General features: G+C 47.4%; 1 protein-coding gene across 4 annotated transcripts in view; it reads right to left on the bottom strand.

Annotated features, from left to right (window-relative positions):
* EFR3B (EFR3 homolog B) overlaps positions 1 to 27,033 on the bottom strand; it is a 361,584-nt gene that overhangs the window by 250,982 nt on the left and 83,569 nt on the right. For all 4 annotated transcript variants that reach the window (XM_088447581.1, XM_088447583.1, XM_088447582.1 and 1 more), the window contains one exon: positions 24,228 to 24,355. In XM_088447581.1, the coding sequence (XP_088303707.1) occupies positions 24,228 to 24,355 (128 nt within the window). The remainder of the gene's footprint in view (positions 1 to 24,227; positions 24,356 to 27,033) is intronic.

The following is a 27,033-nucleotide window of genomic DNA, read 5'->3' as shown; positions in this document are numbered from 1 at the left end:
TTATGCACAGAAACAGACAAATCACAGGTGCACAACTCCAAATTACTGATTATATATATAAATACATTTGCAATCAAATTTTGCAGTAAATAGAGGTTTTTGGCATAATCATGGTCAAGGTTAAGGGCCTACCCACCAAATCTAGGTAGCCTCTGTAGGGTAGGTCCCTAACATACTGGGGTTCAAATCCAGAGCGCAGGACACCCCCAAACCAGCCCAGCCGAGCCGCCCCAGGGCATTGCTCTAATGAGAAAGGATGAGAAAGGATGAAGTGTAAAGTAAGATAGATAAGAGCAGCTACGGCTGCATATATAGGATAGAGAGGTGAAAATACAAATAAAATAAAAACAAACAGTAATAGTGTTAAAATGTACACAAAAAAAAAAAGAATGTGTTATAATAACGTGATGCCCTGAAGCAGACCAACCAAAGCAATCCAGGGGACCCGCGCCCCAAAAATCAACCCAAAACTGCACTACAGTATATAATTTGTAGGACTTACCTAAAATTGTGCCCATTACTAGTGTGCATTCACCATACCAGACTCCATGCTTTAAGCCAATAAAGGAGGGGTGCTAGTCCAGGCTGAAGGTGTGCAGAAAAGCACACTAAATAGAGTGTATAGGAGAGAGTCCTGGACTGCACACCCTGATTATATATAATGGGAAGTGCTACCTGTGTGAGACTATTATTGCAGGCACAGGTACAGACAAATCACAGGTGCACAACTCCAAATTACTGATTATATATATAAATACAGCTATTTTATACGTCTGCTTATTATAAATAGACCCATTACTAAACTATACCTCAACCAGACATTTCCACATGGTTTTCGGCTAGATAAATAGGCCCCCTGCTCTTGCGATGAAGCTGCTGGAGATCTTTTTCGCCCAAAAACCACGTTACTGCCAGGGCAACTGAGCGATAATGACCCAGAACATTAAGGGTTAATTTACACAATAAAGCAATTTTGACAATTATTTTCATCTTTTAATATTTGTTATTATCATAAGAAGAGAAACTGAGGCAGGACGATTATTGCAGCGACTCTCGTCCCGTCGGCCCGCCGGGGATTGGCACCATCATTTTCGCCCTTTGGCTCCTGAGTGAAGAACGGTATGTGCCAGGCAGATACCACGCATCATCATCATCATCCAGATGAGAAGGAAATAGGGACATCTGCATCTGCTCACGGGCATACTGTCACCTCAGCAGATCTACAAATTACCACAACGCATGGTCTAATGTGACGTGCGCAGCCCGAGACAATGAAATACTGATACAGGGTGACTGCCATTATACACGATTGCATAAAATGCTCTTACCATACAGAGCGATTACCCAACTCAGGAGGAGATGAAGGACGGAAAACATGGACATTATAATCTAGTCCCTCTTTGCCAGAGGAAAACGGCTCTATTAAGATTTTATGCACAGCAATCAGGAACAGCCACCAAACTGGATTTAATAGTACAGCAGTTGCTCAGAGGGCTCTGTTACAGCAGGTACACTTTGTGCAGGAACCTGCCCACCCCACCTTACTAATACCGCTACCTGCAGTGGGAGGCTACCTTTCAGCAAATGTCAAACAAATCTCAGCCGAAAATTTCTGAGGGCTAAGCCAGGAACACCAGGCAGGAATATAAAGCGACAGGCAGAGGAATTCTGCCAAGTGCACATCATATAAATCACACACTACCCCCCCCCTCCCAGGAGCCACGGATGGCAGAGCGATATAAAATGCCACGTAACAGCCAGCCACTCGGGTACCTGCACCAGCAAGTCATCTTCTGGCTCTGCGCGGAGTCCTCACACAGGAGAGAAAGGACGATTCCAAAGCACCGCTGCACTCTTACCGAATAACCGCAGCTATATTAAATAGGGACTGAAGCTGTGTATAACAGCTATATTAGAATGGGACTGGGGCTGTGTATAGCAGCTATATTAGATAGGGACTGGGGCTGTGTATAACAGTTATATTAGATAGGGACTGGGGCTGTGTATAACAGCTATATTAGATAGGGACTGAGGCTGTGTATAACAACTATGTTAGATAGGGACTGGGGCTGTGTATAACAGCTATATAAGATAGGGACTGGGGCTGTGTATAACAGCTATATAAGATAGGGACAGAGGCTGTGTATAACAGCTATATAAGATAGGGACAGAGGCTGTGTATAACAGCTATATGAGATAGGAACTGGGGCTGTGCATAACAGCTATATGAGATAGGGACTGGGGCTGTGTATAACAGCTATATGAGATAGGGACTGGGGCTGTGTATAACAGCTATATGAGATAGGGACTGGGGCTGAGAGTACCAGGTAGAGTGAATAAATGCTGGGACTGTGGACGGTGAGAGAGAATGTAGGGGGATTGGATATGTGAAATATAACATTACTGATGAGCTGCAATGATAGTAGGTGAAAGTGGTCAGGAAGAATAAGTGATGGATTCCTCCCTGTTATATAACTGTATCCTCGTACTCTATGCTGTTACAGAACACACATTTCCTCTCAGTCAGGTAATAGGACCGATATCCCTTGTTCAGCAAAGCAGAGGACCTCCAGCTGCAGGGACTATAAGAAGCATTAAATGGGTCAGCAATACATTACTGCTGAAGTCAGAGCCAGCCAGGGATAGATCTAACGGGGGTGACGTAGGACAGATCCTGCAGTAAGACCCCCCCCCCCCCCGGACTGGTGCCAGAGCTGGCTCTGCTGCTTACATATGACTCAGTGTTACTTCTGCATTCCCGTAGTGACATTATTATATAACACACTAAACTAACACAGTTGTATCTTCTTGTATCATTAGGGTAAAACAAATGGAACCTTTAAACATTCACAACTTAACCCTTTAAAAGATCGAAACTAAAACATTTGTTCGCTTATTTGTGCAGAAACAAGACTAAAGCATATGCTCTCTCTATACATCTCTAATGCCACACACATAGCGATATTTTATATTTTACACGATCCGGCCGATTCCGACACATTGGAATGACAGATCGGGTAAAATATGGCCAAATCGTGAGGTAGTCGTGAGTCCCCACTCACGATCACGATGTGATGCGCGTCCCCGCTGGTCGCACATCGTATCGTCAGATTTGCCTGCAGTAGGGCAGATCTGACAATCTAGGACACGATGCACTGTGACAGTCTGACTGCAGGAGACATCGTATGAAGATTGGACACCAAATCCTGTGCAGAGCTGCCGGGGAGCGTTTCAAGGGAAATCGTACACATCGGCTGATGGTGGGCAGATCGGTATGTGTGTGGGCACCTTAAGTCTATCGTCCCCTCCACCCTTCGCTACAAAGTGGTGTAACCCCTGCCACATAAGTTATAACTATATTAGACATTTGTTTACCAACAACTGTTGGAGCATGTGAATCAGGATGGGGGTGGCTGCGCTACTTTGGGGGAGTGACCACAACATAGGGGGTGTGGACGTGGTAGGCATGGCCACTCCCCAGAGGGACGTTTGTACAAGTGAAACACCAAAGAGAAGCTACCTGCCTCCGTGGTGCAGCAGGGGAATAACCCCCAACCTCCTACATATCAGGGTTCCAGAAAGGGTTCCAGTGAAGGAAGTGAGACAATCCCATCTAATGATCACATCGTCTGTCAGTCACGCACGCTTTCATGCTCCTAACAGGTAAATAGTTATCTGTTCTCACTTACCCTGTCTGATAACTATTTTATGCACAGAAACAGACAAATCACAGGTGCACAACTCCAAATTACTGATTATATATATAAATACATTTGCAATCAAATTTTGCAGTAAATAGAGGTTTTTGGCATAATCATGGTCAAGGTTAAGGGCCTACCCACCAAATCTAGGTAGCCTCTGTAGGGTAGGTCCCTAACATACTGGGGTTCAAATCCAGAGCGCAGGACACCCCCAAACCAGCCCAGCCGAGCCGCCCCAGGGCATTGCTCTAATGAGAAAGGATGAGAAAGGATGAAGTGTAAAGTAAGATAGATAAGAGCAGCTACGGCTGCATATATAGGATAGAGAGGTGAAAATACAAATAAAATAAAAACAAACAGTAATAGTGTTAAAATGTACACAAAAAAAAAAAGAATGTGTTATAATAACGTGATGCCCTGAAGCAGACCAACCAAAGCAATCCAGGGGACCCGCGCCCCAAAAATCAACCCAAAACTGCACTACAGTATATAATTTGTAGGACTTACCTAAAATTGTGCCCATTACTAGTGTGCATTCACCATACCAGACTCCATGCTTTAAGCCAATAAAGGAGGGGTGCTAGTCCAGGCTGAAGGTGTGCAGAAAAGCACACTAAATAGAGTGTATAGGAGAGAGTCCTGGACTGCACACCCTGATTATATATAATGGGAAGTGCTACCTGTGTGAGACTATTATTGCAGGCACAGGTACAGACAAATCACAGGTGCACAACTCCAAATTACTGATTATATATATAAATACAGCTATTTTATATGTCTGCTTATTATAAATAGACCCATTACTAAACTATACCTCAACCAGACATTTCCACATGGTTTTCGGCTAGATAAATAGGCCCCCTGCTCTTGCGATGAAGCTGCTGGAGATCTTTTTCGCCCAAAAACCGCGTTACTGCCAGGGCAACTGAGCGATAATGACCCAGAACATTAAGGGTTAATTTACACAATAAAGCAATTTTGACAATTATTTTCATCTTTTAATATTTGTTATTATCATAAGAAGAGAAACTGAGGCAGGACGATTATTGCAGCGACTCTCGTCCCGTCGGCCCGCCGGGGATTGGCACCATCATTTTCGCCCTTTGGCTCCTGAGTGAAGAACGGTATGTGCCAGGCAGATACCACGCATCATCATCATCATCCAGATGAGAAGGAAATAGGGACATCTGCATCTGCTCACGGGCATACTGTCACCTCAGCAGATCTACAAATTACCACAACGCATGGTCTAATGTGACGTGCGCAGCCCGAGACAATGAAATACTGATACAGGGTGACTGCCATTATACACGATTGCATAAAATGCTCTTACCATACAGAGCGATTACCCAACTCAGGAGGAGATGAAGGACGGAAAACATGGACATTATAATCTAGTCCCTCTTTGCCAGAGGAAAACGGCTCTATTAAGATTTTATGCACAGCAATCAGGAACAGCCACCAAACTGGATTTAATAGTACAGCAGTTGCTCAGAGGGCTCTGTTACAGCAGGTACACTTTGTGCAGGAACCTGCCCACCCCACCTTACTAATACCGCTACCTGCAGTGGGAGGCTACCTTTCAGCAAATGTCAAACAAATCTCAGCCGAAAATTTCTGAGGGCTAAGCCAGGAACACCAGGCAGGAATATAAAGCGACAGGCAGAGGAATTCTGCCAAGTGCACATCATATAAATCACACACTACCCCCCCCCTCCCAGGAGCCACGGATGGCAGAGCGATATAAAATGCCACGTAACAGCCAGCCACTCGGGTACCTGCACCAGCAAGTCATCTTCTGGCTCTGCGCGGAGTCCTCACACAGGAGAGAAAGGACGATTCCAAAGCACCGCTGCACTCTTACCGAATAACCGCAGAGCATCTGTATGGTACAACAGGCGAGAGGGCGAGGAAGGAACCAGAATGAAGGTCAGCTTCTGCTGCTGTGAACAGATGTCTTCCCGGGACCTATGATGCCAGCACTAATCCCGAATCTCAGGGCATTATTAGTACAAATAGAGGACGCAGCTGACAGCAGCGAGATCCCGGGCGAATGTTTGCATTTGTTAAGCAGAGAGAGCACTAAAGCTCTGGGTGCGGGATTACCCCTGCATAGGATAATTCTCGCTATATGGCCTGCGTAGGGGACTCGTGAAACCTAAAGATTACCACAATCTACGCTGCAATCATAACGCGGCAGAGAATGGCGGCTGTACAGTAGCTGCAGGGGGGGATTAGAGGTTCTTTTTTTTTTTTCCTGTTTCGCTTAAATAGGGGTTAACCAAAGCAAAAACAGAACCACGTGAAAGCTGCGTAAGAGGCGCCAATTAATAGACGTGAAAGTGACCAACGGTTTCTTTTATTGACCTACATCCCTTGTCCAATACTGATATTTAATTACTGTACAATCCCAAAAATTATTCTTACAGTAGTCTTTATTACATTATGCAATATATGCCAAAAGCTCCGAAAATTATTTCAAATAGATATAGAATTAATAGATACACTTTACAGTGATATGTGCTCAGACATGTTCTCAGTCCAGCTAATACTAAAGGTGCATACACACACAACGATTTTCAAAACGATTATCGATGACGATATCGTTTGTCGTTCAGGCGTTGGAAAAATCGTTCACTTTCTGAGTTAAAACGATGATCGATTATCGTTCATGCGCGTTCACGTTTGTAGTTCAGTCAGACTGACCAACTCAACGTTTCTCAGTAAGGGAATATGCAAAAATCGTTGTAGTTCAAAAAAATAGTTAATTACATTTAGTAAATGAACGATTTTAGTAAACGATTTTCATTCATTTTTCCCTTGAAAAAATGAACGAAAATCGTTTACTAAAATCGTTCATTCACTAAATTGTTGTGTGTGTGTATGCAGCTTTATACGACGTTCCCCTGCAGATAATTATAATATATTGGTTTGTGCATGACCTCTTGCAGCCCTCGGTCGGCCCCTGGAAACTGACGCTGTGTGCATGCGCGGTGTCACCTTCCTCCGCCAAAGATTTACACTTCTGTGACAGACATATAGCCGGGGTTATAACTCGCAGGGACAGCGGTTATCGCATCCCCTATGTACATAGCGAGGATGTTTTCATTAAATATGTAGCTCATAGAAGTGGGATATTAGCTAATATCTTTTTGAAGGTGCTAGATAAATGATACGTAGCACCCGCTTTATTGCTATGGGCACTTCTATAAACCCGCATTTTAGTAAATATATAACCCTAATAGTCTCACTATTGACCTATACCTTTGTCGGATCCTTACTTGTGCCGCACCAAACAGCCGGCGCCAATGCACTGAGACCGGCCAGGAAAGAGAGACTCTGGGCCTGATTCAAAGCCGCACGTAAGCGGCCGCTCGTTCGCCCCGAGCGATGTTCGCACAACTGCGCATGTGTATGGGTCGTAATGCGCATGCGCCAACCAGTCATTGCGGTCGGAAATCGAGCGCTCGCAAAATAGCGAGGGCCTGCTAATTTGAGTGACAGGATGAGGCGTTTGTGGGTGGTAACAGGGGAGGGTGCTTGAAAACGGGGGAGTGGTGATCCGAACGCAGGCGTGCCAAACGGTCAAAACGGGCGTTTTAAGGGTGTGCATAATTAACAAAGCAGCGTCATCAACCACGTCACTTGGTTGTCTCTTAGCCTGAACTGTTGGCATGATTGCGGTAGGAAAATCCAACCACAAGCACTGCGAGCATTTCAGACGCCTTTCGATGTACTCGATTAATCTAACAAATAGCGGAGATGACGTAGGATGCGAGCGGCCAGGGGGCGTCTTTACAAAATAGCGAGCGCATGTTTCGTTCGCTCGCTCAGACATAGAGGCGTCAACAGACCGCAAAGAGCGAGCGCTCAATTTAAATAGCCGACCCCTTTTTCTGAACGAGCGAGCGCAAATAGCGTCCGGCTCTGAATCAGGCCCTCTGCCCACAAGGGTATTGTGCTTTAATCCAATGTACTGTGACCTTTCTCCTATATATTGCCATATCAGTTACATCACAACCTGTGTAATTACAGTGCATATTGGATGAAACCAATAGTAGTTTACCCGAGATGAACACTATCATTACACCAGTGCGGGTATAAATGCATTTTGGCTGTAACAACATGAGCTCTCTTCACTACCTAGGATATATACAACACTTGTGTTTTGTATGGTGGCGATTCCATGAGTAACACTGTTGCTATTGCTATGGTTCTGGCAAACTCGAATGACCATATTGGGAGAAGGTATCACAGCTTCTCAGCACAGACCCATTTCTATCAGGTGTGTGACTCCGCGGCTGGGGCTACCGGCAGACAGAGGGGTCACTATGACCGCCCCCGTAGTGAAACCTCAGTACAGATTACGTGTCCTGTGCCTATTAGAATACAGGCCCTGATTCAGAGCCGCTCGTAAGCGGCCTCTCGTTCGTTCTGACCGATGTTCGCACATCTGCGCATGCGTACGGATTTTAATACGCATGCGCGAACCAGTCAGTGCGGCCGAAAATCGTTTGTTCGCTATATAGCGAATGTCTGCTATTTTGAGTGACAGAAGGAGGAGTATGTGGGTGGTAACAGGGGAAGGTGCTTGAAAACGGGGGTGTGGAATTCGAACGCAGGCGTGCTTAAAGGTCAAAACAGGCGTTTTAAGGGAGTGCATAATTAATACAGCAGCGTCATTGACCACGTCACTTGGTTTTCTTTTACTCATAACTGCTCGCAAAATAGCGGTTGAAAAAACCAGCCACAAGAATAGCGAGTAGTTCATACTCTGTTCGATGTATTCGATTAATCTAATTAATAGCGGACATGACGTAGGATGCGAGCGGCCAGGGGGCATATTTTTCAAAATTACAACCGCAAGTTTTGCTCGCTCGTTCAGACTTAGAGGCGTGAACAGACCGCAATTAGCGAACGGTTCATTTGAATAGCCACCCCTTGTTTTAGAACGAACGACCGCAAATAGCGAGCGGCTCTGAATGAGGGCCACAGTGTATAGAGGGCCCAATTCAGACCTGGACGCTATGCTGCGCTCGCTCGCATTGAGCGATTTTTCGCTATCTGCGCATGCGTATGAGTTGCAACGCGCGTGCGTGAACCAGTCATTGCGATGGGAAACTGCTTGCCCGTAGCCCGCAGTCGGGCCGCTATTTTGAGTGACAGATAGCGCCGTTTGTGGGTGGTAACAGGGGAAGGTGCTTGAAAACGGGGGTGTGAATGTGCGAACGCAGGCGTGCCCGACCGTCAGAACGGCGTTTAATGGGTGTACATAATTAGCAAAGTAGCGTCATTACACACGTGACTGGTTTGTATTTTAGCCTGAACTGCTTGCAATGTTGTGGTGGGAAAAGGCTACCACAAGCGCTGCGAGCAGCTCCAATGGCTCTCCATGTTCCCGATTAATCCTACAACTGCCGGAGATGACGTGTGTTGCGAGTGGCAAAGGAGCGTCTTTATACAGGTGCGAGCGCATAGTGCGGCCGCTCGCTATTACTTAGTGGGCGGCTTTACGCGACGCAGTGCGAGCGCATGATTTAAATAGCCGGCCCCTTTTAGCCAGCGAGCGGCCGCAAATAGCGTCCGGGTCTGAATCGGGGCCAGAGTACACAGCTAACCCCCCCCCCTACTGCCCACTGTCATACAGCACCAAAGCCTGTCCCCTTGTATCATGTGCACCATAGATGTCATTCAGTGGGGTAGATGTACGAAGCCCAGAAGCGGTATCAGCGCACGTTATGTGCGCTGATACCGCTTCTCCCCAATGTATGATAGGGGGTCTGGACGGTAAATGACAGGGGCGCTATGCGCCCCTGTCATTGTCGGCGCTGCTATCTACAAGATAGCAGCACCGATAGCCTGGGCTATGTACGAACGGTCAGATCGTCTGACCGTTCGGCCGGCTGTAGCTGTCGTTATCGACAGCTACAGCCTGGCGCTAGCCTATCCCCACAGCAGGGACAGCGCTGTCCCTGCTGCGGCGGCTGCCGGCTCCAGGGCTCCACGCGGGGATCTCGTGATACTTGCGAGATCCCGCGCAGGCTCAGTGGAGCCGGCCAGGACAGAGACACAGCGAATGAGCACCTGGCTGATGCGCTGCTGTCTCTAGCGGGTAGCGCCAGAGGGGGGAGTTAACGCTCCCCCTCTCCGGCCGATGAGATGTTTATACATCTCATCGGTAGTGCTTCCTGCTTCGCCTCGGTAAAGAGGTACGTGCCGCTATAATACATCTACCCCAGTGAGCGCCCCCAATATTTGTGCTGACGCTGCCACTAATTGCAATCGCTAAATTGTCTCATAAAAGCCTCTTTTTTCACTCAAATAAATAGCACAGTTAGAGTGGTCCAAATTATTTTAATATTCCATATTGCCATTGTGGTGCTAAATCGTCTCTCTTATTAATATCTCTCTCTCATTCACATAACTGCACAGTGAGAGTTGTTACCAGTTATTCCTCTGTACTTTATTCTAATAGTGACTCCTGGGCAGAGAGCCGCATTGTATAAGTAGCACTGTTTACTAACTCACTTATTGCTTGTGTTCCCCTAATGCATTCTCTGATAATAACACAATTGTAAGACTGTAATTTGCTTCTGCCAAAGCTGAGAGGGCTGAATGTAAAGTAATGTCAGCCTTTAAATGTACCTGGAACGTGTTCTGTTATTACTCTATATCGTTACAGAGAGCAGTAAGCGCCAACATGTAACTGTTTATATATGAACCATGATAACTACACAACCGCGTGTTAAGTATCACCCCCACCCCTCAGTGTCCTAAGCTTGTGACCAGGGGGCCCTCCTACACCTTTGACCAGTCTATAAATAAACATTCATAAATGAGTAATCATTGGACTTGATGCAAGTTAGATCACTACGTCGGGCTTTTACATAGCAGATGTATGAAGCTCTGGAAAGTGATGAATTGGAATGTGATAAACAACCAACCACTCAGCTCCTAACTGTCATGTTACAGGCTGTGTTTGAAAAATGACAGATGGGAGCTGATTGGTTGGTCGTTTATCAGCTTCATACATCTGCCCCAGAGAGCAAACGTAGGATTCGGAGATGACATCCCTGGGTTTGCTGCAGACCCGTCTGATCAGTTCAGTAGCATTGACGGATAGGCCTAATATTATTTTACATCCGCCTTAGTTCTCCCTATACTGACACAAGCTAGGGGGGGAGCTTGCACGCATAGGTGACATTCCAGCTAGTCTGCCAGATGCTTTATAGTGGCAATCATTTATAAGGCAATATTGTGCGCACTCGCAGGGATCTGACGCCTGCAAGTCGCAAGGTTTTACATTTCTCCCTTGGGTGACGATTAATAGGTCAGTGCCGACAGCTGTCAGTGCTGCCCACAGAGCAAATCAGCTTGTCCCCTCCTGAGAAGGCGAGCAGTAATGTGCGAAAAGTCTATTGTTTGGGCGCACTAACGAGGACTTTAGACAGGTTTAACCGTTTTACGCAGCTAAACTCGGATCTAATTGGGCGGAACAGACGTGACAATGGGAGGCAATCGGGAAGCCGACTGCCTAAATACCGGCAGCCGGCTTCCCAACTGTCTTATCCCGGCAAGGGTGAAATGCCGGGTGTCTAGATGTAGACGCCCGCATTTCCCCGACGCCGGAAGACCGGCGCCCGGCATCACGATCGTAGTGATGCCGGGTGCCGCAAGCGGACAGCCGCGGGAGGGGGAGGGTTAAGTTTAGGGCTCTCGGGGGGGACTTAGGGTTAGGACTTAGGGTTAGGCAACCCCCCCGGGAGGTTTAGGGTTAGGCTAGGGGGAGGGAGGGTTAGGGTTAGGCACCCCCGGGGGGGACTTAGGGTTAGGCACCACCCCGGGAGGGTTAGGGTTAGGCTAGGGGGAGGGAGGGTTAGGCACCCCCGGGGGGTACTTAGGGTTAGGCACCCCCCCGGGGGACTTAGGTTTAGGCAGCGGGGAAGGGGGAAGTTAGGGTTAGGCACCCCTAAGGAGGGTTAGGGTTAGGCGGGTTAGGTTAGTGGATACTTACCTATCCACGATCGGGATTTCCAGCGGCCGACGGTATTTCATACCAATTCCGTGACAATTAATGGGCGCCCAAAAACAATTGGAACATTGGGTGCCCATTAATTAGTGCATCTTAAAAAACAATTGAATTCCCCCCTTAGAGTCCAATACACTTTGTGCAGAGTTTTTTCCATTGTATACTGTAGATCGCTATCCATCACCCATTTGTTTTATTCACTAATATAATAAATCCCAAACCCATAGGGCCTAATTCTGAGCTGTTCGCCACTCAGAGAGAGAACGGATTGAGTGATAATTGTAAGCAAAGTTCAGGAGTCGCGGACAGCGTGCGATATGATTCTGAGCTGTGGCTCTTAGTTCTGAGATATAGCCCATTTCTGACGATGTAGGGGTATTCCTAGTGAAGTGGGCAGAATGGAGACAATCTTACCAGCAATCTGCGTTCTGCGCAGAGGGGGCGGGGCCTAATGACCCAATTAAATGAATCAGTTATTTGTCCCCTCCCCTATTCAAATATATGCGATTCACGGGATTACCCAGACAAGATAACTGTGGTGCACTGAGTGACAGCATAGTGAGCGATTCCACCAAGACATCTCAGCAATGGAACAAAGATATCAGGGTAGGTGACAGTGACAAGAGAGGCCCCAGAAGAGGAGTACAAGCAACAAGCAAAGAGAAAGCACCCCCATGAATAGGCCACTATATTACATACTACTTTCCTATGCTGTATGTTTGTTTCCTATGCTGTATGTTTGTTTCCTATGCTGTATGTTTGTTTCCTATGCTGTATGTTTGTTTCCTATGCTGTATGTTTGTTTTGTACGCTGTATGTTTGTTTCCTATGCTGTATGTTTGTTTCCTATGCTGTATGTTTGTTTCCTATGCTGTATTTTTGTTTCCTATGCTGTATGTTTGTTTCGTACGCTGTATGTTTGTTTCCTATGCTGTATGTTTGTTTCCTATGCTGTATGTTTGTTTCCTATGCTGTATGTGTGTTTCCTATGCTGTATGTTTGTTTCCTATGCTGTATGCTTGGTTCATATGCTGTATGTTTGTTTCGTATGCTGTATGTTTGTTTCGTATGCTGTATGTTTGTTTCGTACGCTGTATGTTTGTTTCGTACGCTGTATGTTTGTTTCGTAAGCTGTATGTTTGTTTCGTATGCTATATGTTTGTTTCCTATGCTGTATGTTTGTTTCCTATGCTGTATGTTTGTTTCGTAAGCTGTATGTTTGTTTCCTATGCTGTATGTTTGTTTCGTATGCAGTATGTTTGTTTCGTTTTGTGTTCTTATTTGTGATTGATTGAATTAAAAAAACTGTTATTTATTTTCTATCAAGAAAATATCAGATTATTTTAAAATAGCTTTTCACTATGACTATATTACTAATGTACATACAGTATAGAGCTAGTAAAAACATTCTGAAATCATTTTAGTTTTTCTTGACCTCAAATTAGTAATGTATGACTATTAGTAATGTATGACTATTAGTAATGTATGACTATTAGTAATTTATGACTATTTTTACAAAGGAAACAAATTAGAAGTATTAATTTGTTGTACAGTGTAATTGTCTGATTGTCATTTATCCAGCACAGCCTGTAAAATGACAGTTAGGAGCTGATTGGTTGCTATGGGCAACTCCTCCACTCTTATCTCTCTGCAAAGATTTGATAAATCTCCCCCAAATCTGATCACTTATAATTCATTTCCCACAAGGTGCAAAAGAGAACGCATCCCATGTGACCTAGTGACAACGTTCTAGCATCCAGCGCTATATAAATAAATGCCGCAGTCTGGTCTGGGCGCCTGGGAACATGCCATAAATTGAATTTATTTATGTAGCTCATTTCAGGCCATTTACAGTATGATTTATATGGATGGGCTGAGTAACCAGAGCAGACAAAATAACAGCCGCCCCCTGAGCGCTTAATTTCCTGCGCTGTCTCCTCGCTCCCTCTTCTCGGCCACAAGGCATCGCGCAGTAATAAAAGTCAGACGTTTATTTTCTATAAAGAAAGGAAGGAAAACTGCGCTGCAATGGTGAGAAAAATATATATTAAGTGATGGTGCCTGATAAACCAATTAAATACAGGCTTCTTCTGACTACTGTATATAAAAAACATTTATTTCAAAATGCTGTGATTTTATACTACTCAAGTGACCTCCGATTGCTACTGATCCGGCATATTCATTGCTCTGTGGAGAATATCTATGGAGATCTGATTGGAGCTGATTCAGACCCGCTCGCCAGGGTGCGTCCGCTCGTAGCTGGCTGATTCTAGCATTCTGTGCATGCATCGCAATGCGCGAACCAGTGCGAGAGATCGGGACGCGTTCACTTGCCGCGCATAGACAGCCCAGCAGAGTGAGTGACAGGAGCTGGCCATTAATTACGGGGGAGTGGAGGTGCGAACGCAGGCGTGTCTGAGCGTCTTAACGCTGTTTCAGAGGCTTGCATAATTAACAGGCAGCGTCATAGTACACGTCACCTAGTTGTATTTCATACTGAAGTGATCGCAGTGCTTGCGGCAGGGTATAGTCAACCTCAAGCGCCGCGATCGCATCCAATGCTCCTCGATATACGGACGGTTTCATACACTTCCTGGAGATGACGTGCGCAAGTGGGCGTCTTATAACAGGCTGGTGGGCGTCTGCATAAACAAAGCGATCACACACCAAGACATAGGGTCTCATTCAGACCCGGTCGCAAGCGCTGAGCGCTCACAACCGGGTCAATGATAACGCCTGCGCACTCGTAACGGCCGCACTGCGCGTGCGCAAGCCCCGAAGCGAGAGAGAATTTCTATAGCTCTGGAGCTCACTACAAAAGGGGCGGCTGTCGATGTTGATCGACAGCTCGCCCCGTTTTGTAGGCGGGGTGGCTACACAAAGGGAGGCGTTCCTGACGGAAAGCCTGCCGTTTTGTGGGCGGCCGCACTGACATCAGCAGTGATGTCAGTTCGGAGCTTCCTGCTCAATCAGAGCAGGAAGCTCCCTGGGGCTTGCGGTTGCCGAGACCTAACCTTCGGGTCTCGTCGCAAGCCCCGATGGTCGCGATGGTCTTGACCATCGCGACCATCAACCTGGTCGGTCGCTAAAGCTGTGGGTGTTAACCCACAGCTTAGCTAGCGATCAGGAGGCGGCACTTGAAAAGTGAAGCGGCCGCCCTCATTCAGAGACAGCGCTCGCTTCTAGCGACCGCCACTGAATGAGGGCCATAGTGGGCGTGCTAATGCCTTTCCGTACGATCGCCTGCCTTGCTGGGTGTGTGCCTGATTTGCATATACTGGGTACGAGCGAACGCATATAGCGAGCGGATCTGAATGAGCTCCAGTGTTCACTATGAGTGCATAAGTCATACACCTAATAGGATACATTGTATTTACATAGGTTTGTGAATTTGTTACTAACTTATTATCCATTATTGGCAGTAGTATTGGGAATGTACTACTGATATTAATAATCTTATATTGTATGTGTTTGTGAAATAAATGTTTTTATTTTATATACAGTCAGAAGAAGCCTGTATTTCATTGGTCTATCACCATCACATAATATATATTTTTCTCACCATTGCAGCGCAGTTTATTTTCTTCCGTTCGTTATAGTAATTACTATGTACTGACAGGTGGCTACTGGCATTAAAATTAGCATCGGCACATGGTGATGTTTACATAATCTATTGACTGATCATTGTATGCGGCTATATCACACTAAGGGCCATATTCAATTAGACGCGAAAACCCGTTTTCAGCAAAAAAGTTTCGTCGATGACATCATTTCGCCAGGCAGAAAAGTATCGCCGTATTCAATTCCAAATACTTTTCGCGGACGTGAAAACGCAATGCACTGTAATAGGCGAAAAAGATTTGCCTGTGAATAGGTGGTGAAAAAAAGTGCAGAATTGCGGTTTTGGGGTGCACCACTTGGGACAGCCCCCCAAAGCTTAACCCATCAAAAAAAATCCTACAAAAAAAATGAACACCACCCCAAAAAATTACTTTGAAAAAGGGAGCATAAAAAATCAAACTCGGGTACAAACTTAGGGCCTGATTCAGAGCCACTCGTAAGCGGCAGCTCGTTCGCTCCGAGCGATGTTTGCCCAACTGCGCATGCGTACGGATCGTTATACGCATGCGCGAACCAGTCAGTGCGGCCGAAATTCATGTGCTCGCAAAATAGCGAATGCCTGATAATTTGAGTGACAGGATGAGGCGTATGTGGGTGGTAACGGGGGAAGGTGCTTGAAAACGGGGAGTGGAGATCCGACCGCAGGCGTGCTTAAAGGTCAAATCGCAAAATTGTGGTAGCAAAGACCAACCACAAGAATAGCGAGCAGTTCATATGCTGGTCGATGTACTCGATTAATCTAATAAATAGCGGACATGACGTAGGATGCGAGCGGCCAGGGGGCGTAGTTTCCCAAAAAACGACCGCAAGTTTTGTTCGCTCGTTCAGACCTAGAGGCGTGAACAGACCACAAACAGCGAACGGTTCATTTGAATAGCCACCCCTATTTTCGGGACGATCGAGCGCTAATTGCGTCCGGCTCTGAATCAGGCCCTTAAACACTAGCGAAATAAGCTTTTGAGGGGTCTGGAAGTAGGGGGTAGGTGTTTTTTTGATTGCAGGTGCTTGCTGAAGGTTTTTTTTTGTTTTGTTTTTTAATACTTCACCTTTGCGATTTTTAACCATGCTTGCACCCATTTTCATGTACCCCAAATTTGCTGGGACTAGTTATTTTCTCCCCAAAAAAACTGCTAGATGCTATTCTTCACCACTTGTGCAAAGACGCTAATTAGCAGCTATTGAAAGCATTTAAGTACCCCAAATACCTTCAGCGGGGCTATTTGGGGGCATCTATAGTGATCCCCAATGTTAGTGCATCTATTTGGGGGGTTACAGGCTGATTTCCCCAAATCTGACAGCACTTTTCATCTGTTTGCGTTTCGCCGGGACCCATTTTCGCATCCCTTGGATTTGAATAAGGCGAAAAGCGGGGCCTCGCACTAAAAGTTTTCAGGTAAAAAATATGTGAAGTCAGCGAAAAGTACATTCTGCTGACGGCTGCGAAATGATTGCGGCTAATTGAATACGGCCCTAAATATAAGTATATAGCCAGTGGTTACCAAGCAGCTTAGGTTTTACCGACAGCTGATATCCATTTTCCTTTGTGTTAGACATTATTATCCTGCCTATTCTCTGGCTCGCTGGCTGCCAGGAGCCGGATGGGCTGTAAGAGCAGATAAATGGGATGTGCCAGTGGGGGAATGTAAGGAAATGAGTAGCTGAGACCTCGATCACACTTTTGCTGTGTCTCTCGTATTGCTCAGTATTAATGAACTGCATAAACCCCTTTTAAGGGTTAATTCCATTTTTTTCATTCACAGAAAATCTTGCAAAAAGTTATTAAAAACAGAGCAAAAAATTTTTTCAGGCAACTTGATCATTTTCTGAAGGCAGGTTTGCGCGATATCCTGCGATTACAGAGTTCTGGGGCTACAGCTGCGAGTGACAAATGTGTGATACTACTACCGTCAGAAAGCGGCTTCCTTTCCCTGTACGCATGACTCGCACCGAGCTTTTTATACCTGCTAATGACACTTCTACAAGTCAGGGTAGTTCCATGCGATCGTTTTGCCACCAGCCAATTCCAGGCAATAAACAGTCCTATTTCATCCAAGTTGCGTCCGACACTGAATAGGGTGGACAGACGCAAAAATGCATAAAGCTGCTTCTGCGCCATTTTCATCCAAGCAGTGATCTGTCCGACTCAGAATCAGACACTGCACAGGACTACAGTACCACTGCACAGGACTACCGCTGCACAGTACTACCGCTGCACAGGACTATCACTGCACAGGACTACCGCTGCACAGGACTATCACTGCACAGGACTACCACTGCACAGGACTACCACTGCACGAGACTACCACTGCACGAGACTACAGCTGCACAGGACTACCACTGCACAGGACTATCGATGCACAGGACTATCGATGCACGGGACTATCACTGCACAGGACTATCGCTGCACGGGACTACAGCTGCACAGGACTATCACTGCACAGGACTATCACTGCACAGGACTACAGCTGTACAGGACTACAGCTGCACAGGACTATAGATGCACGGGACTATCACTGCACAGGACTACAGCTGCACGGAACTATCACTGCACAGGACTACCGCTGCACGGGACTATTGATGCACGGGACTATCACTGTACAGGACTATAGCTGCACAGGACTACACTACCATTGCACAGGACTACCACTGCACAGGACTACCACTACACGGGACTACTGCTGCACAGGACTATCAATGCACGGGACTATCACTGCACAGAACTACAGCTGCACGGGACTATCACTGCACAGGGCTACAGCTGCACGGTACTATCACTGCACAGGACTACAGCTGCACGGGACTAGCACTGCACAGGACTACTGCTGCACAGGACTATCACTGCACAGGACTACTGCTGCACGGGACTATCACTGCACAGGACTACAGCTGCACGGGACTATCACTGCACAGGACTACCGCTGCACGGGACTTTTACTGCACAGGAGGACTACCAATTCACAGGTCTATCACTGCACAGGACTGCCGCTACACGGGACTATCACTGCACAGGACTACCACTGCACAGGACTACAGCTGCTCGGGACTACCACTGCACGGGACTACCACTGTGCAAGACTATCATTGCACAGGACTACCACTGCACGGGACTATCACTGAACGGGACTACAGCTGCACGGGACTACAGCTGCACGGGACTACAGCTGCACGGGACTATCACTGCACAGGAGGACTACCACTACACAGGACTATCATTGCACAGGACTACCGCTACACAGGACTATCACTGCACAGGGCTACCACTGCACGGGACTATCACTGCACGGGACTATCACTGCACAGGACTACTGCTGCATAGGACTACTGCTGCACAGGACTACAGCTGCAAAGGACTGTCACTGCACAGGACTACAGCTGCATGGGACTATCACTGCACAGGACTATGACTTCACAGGAGGACTACCACTACACAGGACTATCAATGCACAGGATTACCGCTATACAGGACTATCACTGCACAGGAGGACTACCACTGCACAGGACTACCACTACACAGGACTACAGTTGCACGGGACTATCACTGCACGGGACTACCACTGTACAGGACTATCATTGCACAGGACTACCGCTACACGGGACTATCACTGCACAGGACTACCACTGCATGGGACTATAGCTGCACGGGACTATAGCTGCACGGGACTATAGCTGCACAGGACTACCACTGCACGGGACTATCACTGCGCAGGACTACAGCTGCACAGGACTATCACTGCATAGGACTACAGCTGCACGGGACTACAGCTGCACAGGACTATTACTGCATGGGACTATCGCTGCACGGGACTACCGATGCACAGGACTATTACTGCACAGGAGGACTACCACTACACGGGACTACCACTGTACAGGACTACCACTGCACAGGACTACAGCTGCACGGGACTATCACTGAACGGGACTGCCGCTACATGGGACTACCGCTGCACGGGACTACCGTTTCATGGGACTGGGAATATCACTGCACAGGACTACCACTACACGGGACTATCACTGCAGAGGACTACCACTGCACGGGACTATCACTGCATAGGACTACCACTGCACGGGACTATCACTGCACATGACTACCGCTACACAGGGCTACCACTACACGGGACTACAGCTGCACAGGACTATCATTGCACAGGACTACCACTACACGGCACTACACAGCGTTCTCCCCAGGCTGTTTTTTGTGGGCGCATCACCCACCAGAAACAGCCTACCGCCCGGCACTTCCCCCCGCCCCAATGCGCCGCGTCCCCATACAACTTACTGCCTGACACTCCCTCCCGTCCCATTGTGCTGCGTTCCCTGTTGCCCGGTCACCCTCAACGTGTCCTTGTTGCCAAGGACACGGATGCCGGATGTGACGCCGACATCACATCTCAGTCCGTCTGGCATCTGTGTCCCCTGGCAATAAGGACACGTTAGAGAGAGTTCTGAACGATGGGACGCGGCGCATTGGGGTGGGTGGGAGTTGCATTGGTTCATTAACTGGTAGGTTACTGAGACAGTTTTTTCTCCAGTATTGGACATCTGATAAATCCTCTACGCTCCCAATATATACTGTAATCTGTAAATGATGGGACGAGCAACCAGTAATGGAGTCAACGCATTTCCAGGAGGTGCAGCAACTATCTGCTCCTAAATGGAGAGCTAAACAAGCATTAGCACATGGGTGACACATTCTATGCCTGTCACTCCACAGACCCACAGGCACTGCTCAGCTGCTGCAGATTGGACCTATTCCACCTACTGAATTAGCTAGGACAGGAAATGCAAAGGACAATCAAATAGTTTAGATACTCTACTAAAATAAAATATTTTAGGGGGAATTCCATTAGTCGAAAGCGTCCGGGAACGATTCAATTGTTTGTTCCGCAGGGCGCGAGTGCCCATCTTTTCGCATTGCGCGTATAGAGGCCGGGGAGAGTGCCCGAAGTTTAAATCATTATAAGGTCAGGATTTTAAACATTTTATTATTGTGAAGGCCACGCCCGGCTACGTCTTGATGCCACCCGGCTGGAAATATTTTCTGGGGAGAATTGTCACTACAGCTGCACAGGACTAAAACTGCACAGGACTACAGCTGCACAGGAGTATAGCTGCACAGGACTAAAACTGCACAGGACTACAGCTGCACAGGAGTATAGCTATACTGCACTACAGCTGCACAGGACTTTCGTTGCACAGGACTACTGCTCCACAGGACTACAGCTGCACAGGACTACAACTGCACAGGAGTATAGCTATACTGCACTACAGCTGCACAGGACTAAAACTACACAGGACTACAGCTGCATAGGACTACAGCAGCACAGGATTACAGCTGCACAGGACTACAGCTGCACAAGATTACAGCTGCACAGGACTACAGATGCACAGGACTACAGCTGCACAGTACTACAGCTACACTGCACTACAGCTGCACAGGACTACTGCTGCACAGGACTACAACTGCACAGGAGTATAGCTATACTGCACTACAGCTGCACAGGACTAAAACTGCACAGGACTACAGCTGCATAGGACTACAGCAACACAGGATTACAGCTGTACAGGACTACAGCTGCACAAGATTACAGCTGCACAGGACTACAGATGCACAGGACTACAGCTGCACAGTACTACAGCTGCACAGGACTACTGCTGCACAGGACTACAGCTGCACAGGACTACAGCTGCACAGGACTACAACTGCACAGGACTACAGCTGCACAGGAGTATAGCTATACTGCACTACAGCTGCACAGGACTAAAACTGCACAGGACTACAGCTGCATAGGACTACAGCAGCACAGGATTACAGCTGCACAGGACTACAGCTGCACAGGACTACAGATGCACAGGACTACAGCTGCACAGGAATACCACTGCACAGTACTACAGCTACACTGCACTACAGCTGCACAGGACTACAGTTGCACAGGACTACAACTGCACAGGACTATAGCTATACTGCACTACAGCTGCACAGGACTAAAACTGCACAGGACTACAGCTGCATAGGACTACAGCAGCACAGGATTACAGCTGCACAGGACTACAGCTGCACAAGATTACAGCTGCACAGGACTACAGCTGCACAGGACTACAGCTGCACAGGAATACCACTGCACAGTACTACAGCTACACTGCACTACAGCTGCACAGGACTACAACTGCACAGGACTATAGCTATACTGCACTACAGCTGCACAGGACTAAAACTGCACAGGACTACAGCTGCACAGGATTACAGCTGCACAATATTACAGCTGCACAGGACTACAGCTGCACAGGAATACCACTGCACAGTACTACAGCTACACTGCACTACAGCTGCACAGGACTACAGTTGCACAGGCCTACAGCTGCACAGACTACCGCTGCACAGGACTACCACTGCACAGGACTACAGCTACACTGCACTACAGCTGCACAGGACTACAGTTGCACAGGCCTACAGCTGCACAGACTAACTCTGCATGGGACTACAACTCCACAGGACTACCACTGCATGGGACTACAACTGCACAGGACTACCGCTGCATGGGACTACAACTGCACAGGACTACCGCTGCATGGGACTACAACTGCACAGGATTACAGCTGCACAGGCATACAGCTACACTGCACTACAGCTGCACAGGACTAAAACTGCACAGGACTACAGCTGCATAGGACTACAGCTACACTGCACTACCGCTGCACAGGACTACCGCTGCACAGGACTACAGCTGCACAGGACTAAAACTGCACAGGACTAAAACTGCACAGGACTACAGCTGCATAGGACTACAGCTGCACAGGATTACAGCTGCGCAGGACTACAGCTGCACAATATTACAGCTGGACAGGACTACAGCTGCACAGGAATACCACTGCACAGTACTACAGCTGCACAGGACTACAGTTGCACAGGCCTACAGCTGCACAGACTACCGCTGCACAGGACTACAGCTACACTGCACTACAGCTGCACAGGACTACAGTTGCACAGGCCTACAGCTGCACAGACTACCGCTGCACAGGACTACAGCTACACTGCACTACAGCTGCACAGGACTACAGTTGCACAGGCCTACAGCTGCACAGACTAACTCTGCATGGGACTACAACTGCACAGGACTACTGCTGCATGGGACTACAACTGCACAGGACTACCGCTGATGGGACTACAACTGCACAGGATTACAGCTGCACAGGCCTACAGCTACACTGCACTACAGTTGCACAGGACTACAGCTACACTGCACTACAGCTGCACAGGATTACAGCTGCACAGGACTACAGCTACACTGCACTACAGTTGCACAGGCCTACAGCTGCACAGGGCTACCATTGCACAGGACTACAGCTGACTGCACTACAGCTGCACAGGACTACCATTGCACAGGCCTACAGCTGCACAGGACTACCACTGCACGGGACTATAAGCCTTATGTAATAGCCTACTAGATGCAGGCACGGGGGCGATTCCAGTGAGTTAGTCACTTCTTCTAAAGTTGCAATAATTTAAAAAGCAAAACCAATCTGCTTGCATCCTGAGGGTTTTATGCATGCAACCTATGAGAGTGATGACTGCACCAATCAACAGAAAGCTATTGGCCTACAAAGTCAATTTACCCTGCTGGGGCCCTTGGTGGGTAAATGGAGCCCACCCTGATCACCATCACCGGGCACCTGCATGAGCAACAGGCCTAGATATATTCATAGGCGAAAGAACAGGACGTTTCCAGTTGCCCGTAAAGACCATTATCCCCAGTCAGTGGCCAAAAACCATGACCACAACAGAAGTTTATAATACGATTTTATTAGAAAAGTGCCTACAACACGCAGTATAAGAGACAGTACTGTGCTGGTGTGCCTGCCCCATGGCAGCAGCATCTCCTACCAAGTCTGCTTTGTGAGGATCTGAGCGTTCAATCAGCAAACCAGACCAGAGAGCAGCTGCCAGTGAGGAGAGACAGGCGTCTTGTCATGAGAACAGAGAATGTGCTAACCAAGCTCAGTTCTCTCTCTAAGGAGATCTATTCATCATTCCTTGAAGTAGGTAAAAAGATTTTTTTTCACTTACTTTTGTAAAAATATATTAGTAGGAGGACCCACATTTTTCGGATGGTGTTAGTTCCTGGTGCCCTGCACTTTCCGATGGGAAGTAAGGGTTGCACAGAGGTATCAATTGAGCTCTTTCTGCTCACTCTGGCTCTGCGCCCCCTCCCGCAGTGCGTCTGCGTGAATTCATTTAATGCATTGTCAAACCTGGCAGTGTAAACTTTCAATGATGGTAATTAGCTGCAAATGTGTTACTGATAGAGGTCGTGGGCAAAGCTGCTTTTTGGAATAGCTGTCCCTGCACCGGAACAATATTGAAAAGTTCCGATAGTTTAATATAATATTACACATCAAATATCTCTACTGCATTTCGTTTTTCGTTCTGCAAATATATTCCTGGGTGCATTAGAAATGTGATATAATTGTCAAAAGAGCCAGAAGAATTATACCCGCCATGGTCCCATTTTGTTATTTAACGACTGGTATATTGAGCCGCTGTGGTGTCTCTGGAGAGGACAAGATAAGAACTGTATAGCACAGTGTCTGTGTGCCAGTAACCTGCTTGTTAGGCTGCACAGGTAATAACCGTTGTGAGACCGAGGCACCGTTTCCAACGCCCGCTGCAGCTCATTGTATAATTGATGGTGGGAGCTGAAAGCTTTTACCTGTAATTATACATCATTAGTCACGCTGCTTACTCAGTTAACACTTTCTTTCCACTGACATTTTGTCAAAGGATCGGATTTTAAAGGCTGCGTTTCAATATGCTCAGAGTTTGCGTGTTATGCAGAACTTCAGTGTAAACGATGACAAGTGATGCTCTCTCCTGTCCTTACCCATAGCGGTGTCTGGCCACGTCCCTGCTGAGACGCTCAGAGAGGTAGGCGCCGATGCGATCCAATTTCTCTGGGGCAGAAAGAGCATAAAAGGTCAGCTTCTCCATGTTTGCCTTGACGAGCCCATCCTGGAAAAGCCGCAGATGCAGAACAAGTCAGCACTAATATAATAACATATAAACATTACACAATAATACAATAACAAATATATGATATTAGTATTTTTGACCGGTCATTCGCTGGGTTGATAGCTAGTGTGGCCACCATATAGCCTCATCCCCACTGTGTCGCAACAGTCTATCCCTCAATGTTGCCCCCCCCCCTGTGTGTCTCCTACCTCATACCTCCCACTTGTGTCTCCAGCCTCATGTCCCACCTGTGTGCATCCTGTCTCATCCTCCCAACCCGTGTCTACATCCTTATGCCTCAAACCCATGTGTGTCTCCAGCCTCATGCCCCAAAACCCATGGGAGTCTCCAGCCTCATGCCCCAAAACCCCTGTGTCTCCAACCTCACCGTGTGCCTCCTGCCTCATACACTCCACGTCTGTCTCCAGCCTCATGCCCCACCTGTGTATGTTCAGTCTCATATGCCCAAAACATGTGTCTCCAGCCTTATGCCCCAAAACACCTGTGTGCCGCCAGCTGATGCACCAAAACCTGTGTGTTTTCAGCCTAATGCCCCCTGTGTCTCTCCAGTTTCATGCCTAGCCTGTCTCTTCAGCCTCATGCCCCCCCTGTGTCTCTCCAGTTTCATGCATCCCCTATCTCTCCAGCCTCATCCCCCCCTTGTCTCTCTAGCCTCATAAGACCCTGTGCCTCTTTCATCTCTGGGGGTAGGATGATTGCGTTGGCAGGAGGTAAAGTGAGGCTGTAGCTGTCTAGACGCAGTAGCGGCTGCGCAAAAAGCCGCTACTGCAACTGCGTCCACATTTGAATCCCCCCCCCCCCCAGTAGCAGTTGTGATTGAGGTGCACGGGAGATGCACGGAGCACGTACACACAGAGATGATCCGTCTTATGGGAGTGTCACAGGCGTGTCACTGACAGTGGTTGCCTACAGCAACGCAGTATCATACACATAGTACACCATATTCAGACAAAGAATCTGCGCCTGCCATAGGGCTAGTGGAAGTTTTGATGGTGCAACCAACAGTGGCGTTCAAAGACGTATAATTGACACCGATAGTGGGCGTCTCAGTCCTCTTACATTCATACGCACTAATTTACTCCCGGGAAGGGCTTTGTAGCAGCATTTCCATAACGTTGCAGATGTGTGACAGGCAAAAAACACAGCTGCGGGCGACTCTGCGCCCCACTCAGAATCAGGCCCCTTTGTGTTGTGATGCTGCTCACAAACTTACAGCGGCTTAGTATTGTCAGCGGTTCTCAACTCAAGTCCTCAGGTCCCACCAACAGGTCATGTTTTCTGGATTGTTTTTTTTTTTTTTTTAAATCATGCACAGGTAATTTGATCTATTTTGCTGGGTCAGTATTTATCCCACCTGTTTCCACAGACAGAAATCCTGAAAACATGACCGGTTGTGGGTACTTGAGGACTGGTGACTGCAATGTCAATTACAGTGGGCCTTTTTGAGTGGTAAAAGGGGGGGGGGTAGCCAGACGCGGGCGAGTTGAGGGCAGTAACTGCGTCTTTTGTACCAGTTGCACTGACATGTTCAGACAGATAATCTGCGCTTCCAGAGGGCTGGTGCAATCTTCGATGCTGCGACCGATGGTTTGCTTAATGCGCACAGCGGTGGGTTAGCGCCATAGGTTCCGCAGAATGGGCCGGATTCAGCTAGGATCGCAGTTGGTAAGCTGCACGCAGGCTATAGATATATGATGTATGCACGCAGGCTATAGATATATGATGTATGCATGCAGGCTATAGATATGATGTATACACGCAGGCTATAGATATATGATGTATACACGCAGGCTACAGATATATGATGCATGCACGCAGGCTATAGATATATGATGTATATACGCAGGCTATAGATATATGATGTATGCATGCAGGCTATAGATATGATGTATACACGCAGGCTATAGATATATGATGTATACATGCAGGCTATAGATATGTATCCACGAAGGCTATAGATATATGATGTATGTACGTAGGCTATAGATAGATGATGTATACAAGCGGGCTATAGATAAATGATGTATGCACGCAGGCTATAGATATATGATGTATGCACGCAGGCTATAAATATTATGTATGTACGCAGGCTACAGATATATGATATATGCATGCAGGCTATAGATATATGATGTATACACACAGGCTATAGATATATGATGTATGAACGCAGGCAGTTTTGCAATTGCGATCCTTGCAATTATGGTAATGCAGCAGAAGGCATCATGCCTCCTGTGCATTACGTATCCGAACAGCGTTGTCCAACACAGCATCGGATACTCTGCGGACCATTGCAGTCGGCCGGTACAAATTAGAGTAAGAGGCCAGGAAATCTCCGTCAGCCGACGGAGATCCTGGCCTCTTCCATCCCTTCCAACGGCGGCGACAAGTCTCCGTTTCCAGAAACGGAGGTCATCGCCGCTCCCTCCCCGCCCACAAATGCCAGCAGACTGTCAATCACTGACAGTCTGCTGGCAGTCTGCGTGCGGGTTAGCAGACATGTTCTGCACATGCGCACAACGGGTCACGTGCCTGTGCAGATTCCCGAACATCGGGAATCTGCGTTCAGCAGTGCACGCTGAATTAGGCCCAGTATCCGATGCTGCGTTGGACAACGCAGCTGCTTTCTTGCTGAATCAGGCCCTAAGACTCCTTGT

This window comes from Taudactylus pleione, unplaced genomic scaffold, assembly GCF_031769625.1.
Source record: "Taudactylus pleione unplaced genomic scaffold, aTauple2 ptg000434l, whole genome shotgun sequence".
NCBI classification, from domain to species: Eukaryota; Metazoa; Chordata; class Amphibia; order Anura; family Myobatrachidae; genus Taudactylus; species Taudactylus pleione.
The sequence above is the reverse complement of the archived record's forward strand: the minus strand, read 5'-3'. Positions and strand labels throughout refer to the sequence as shown.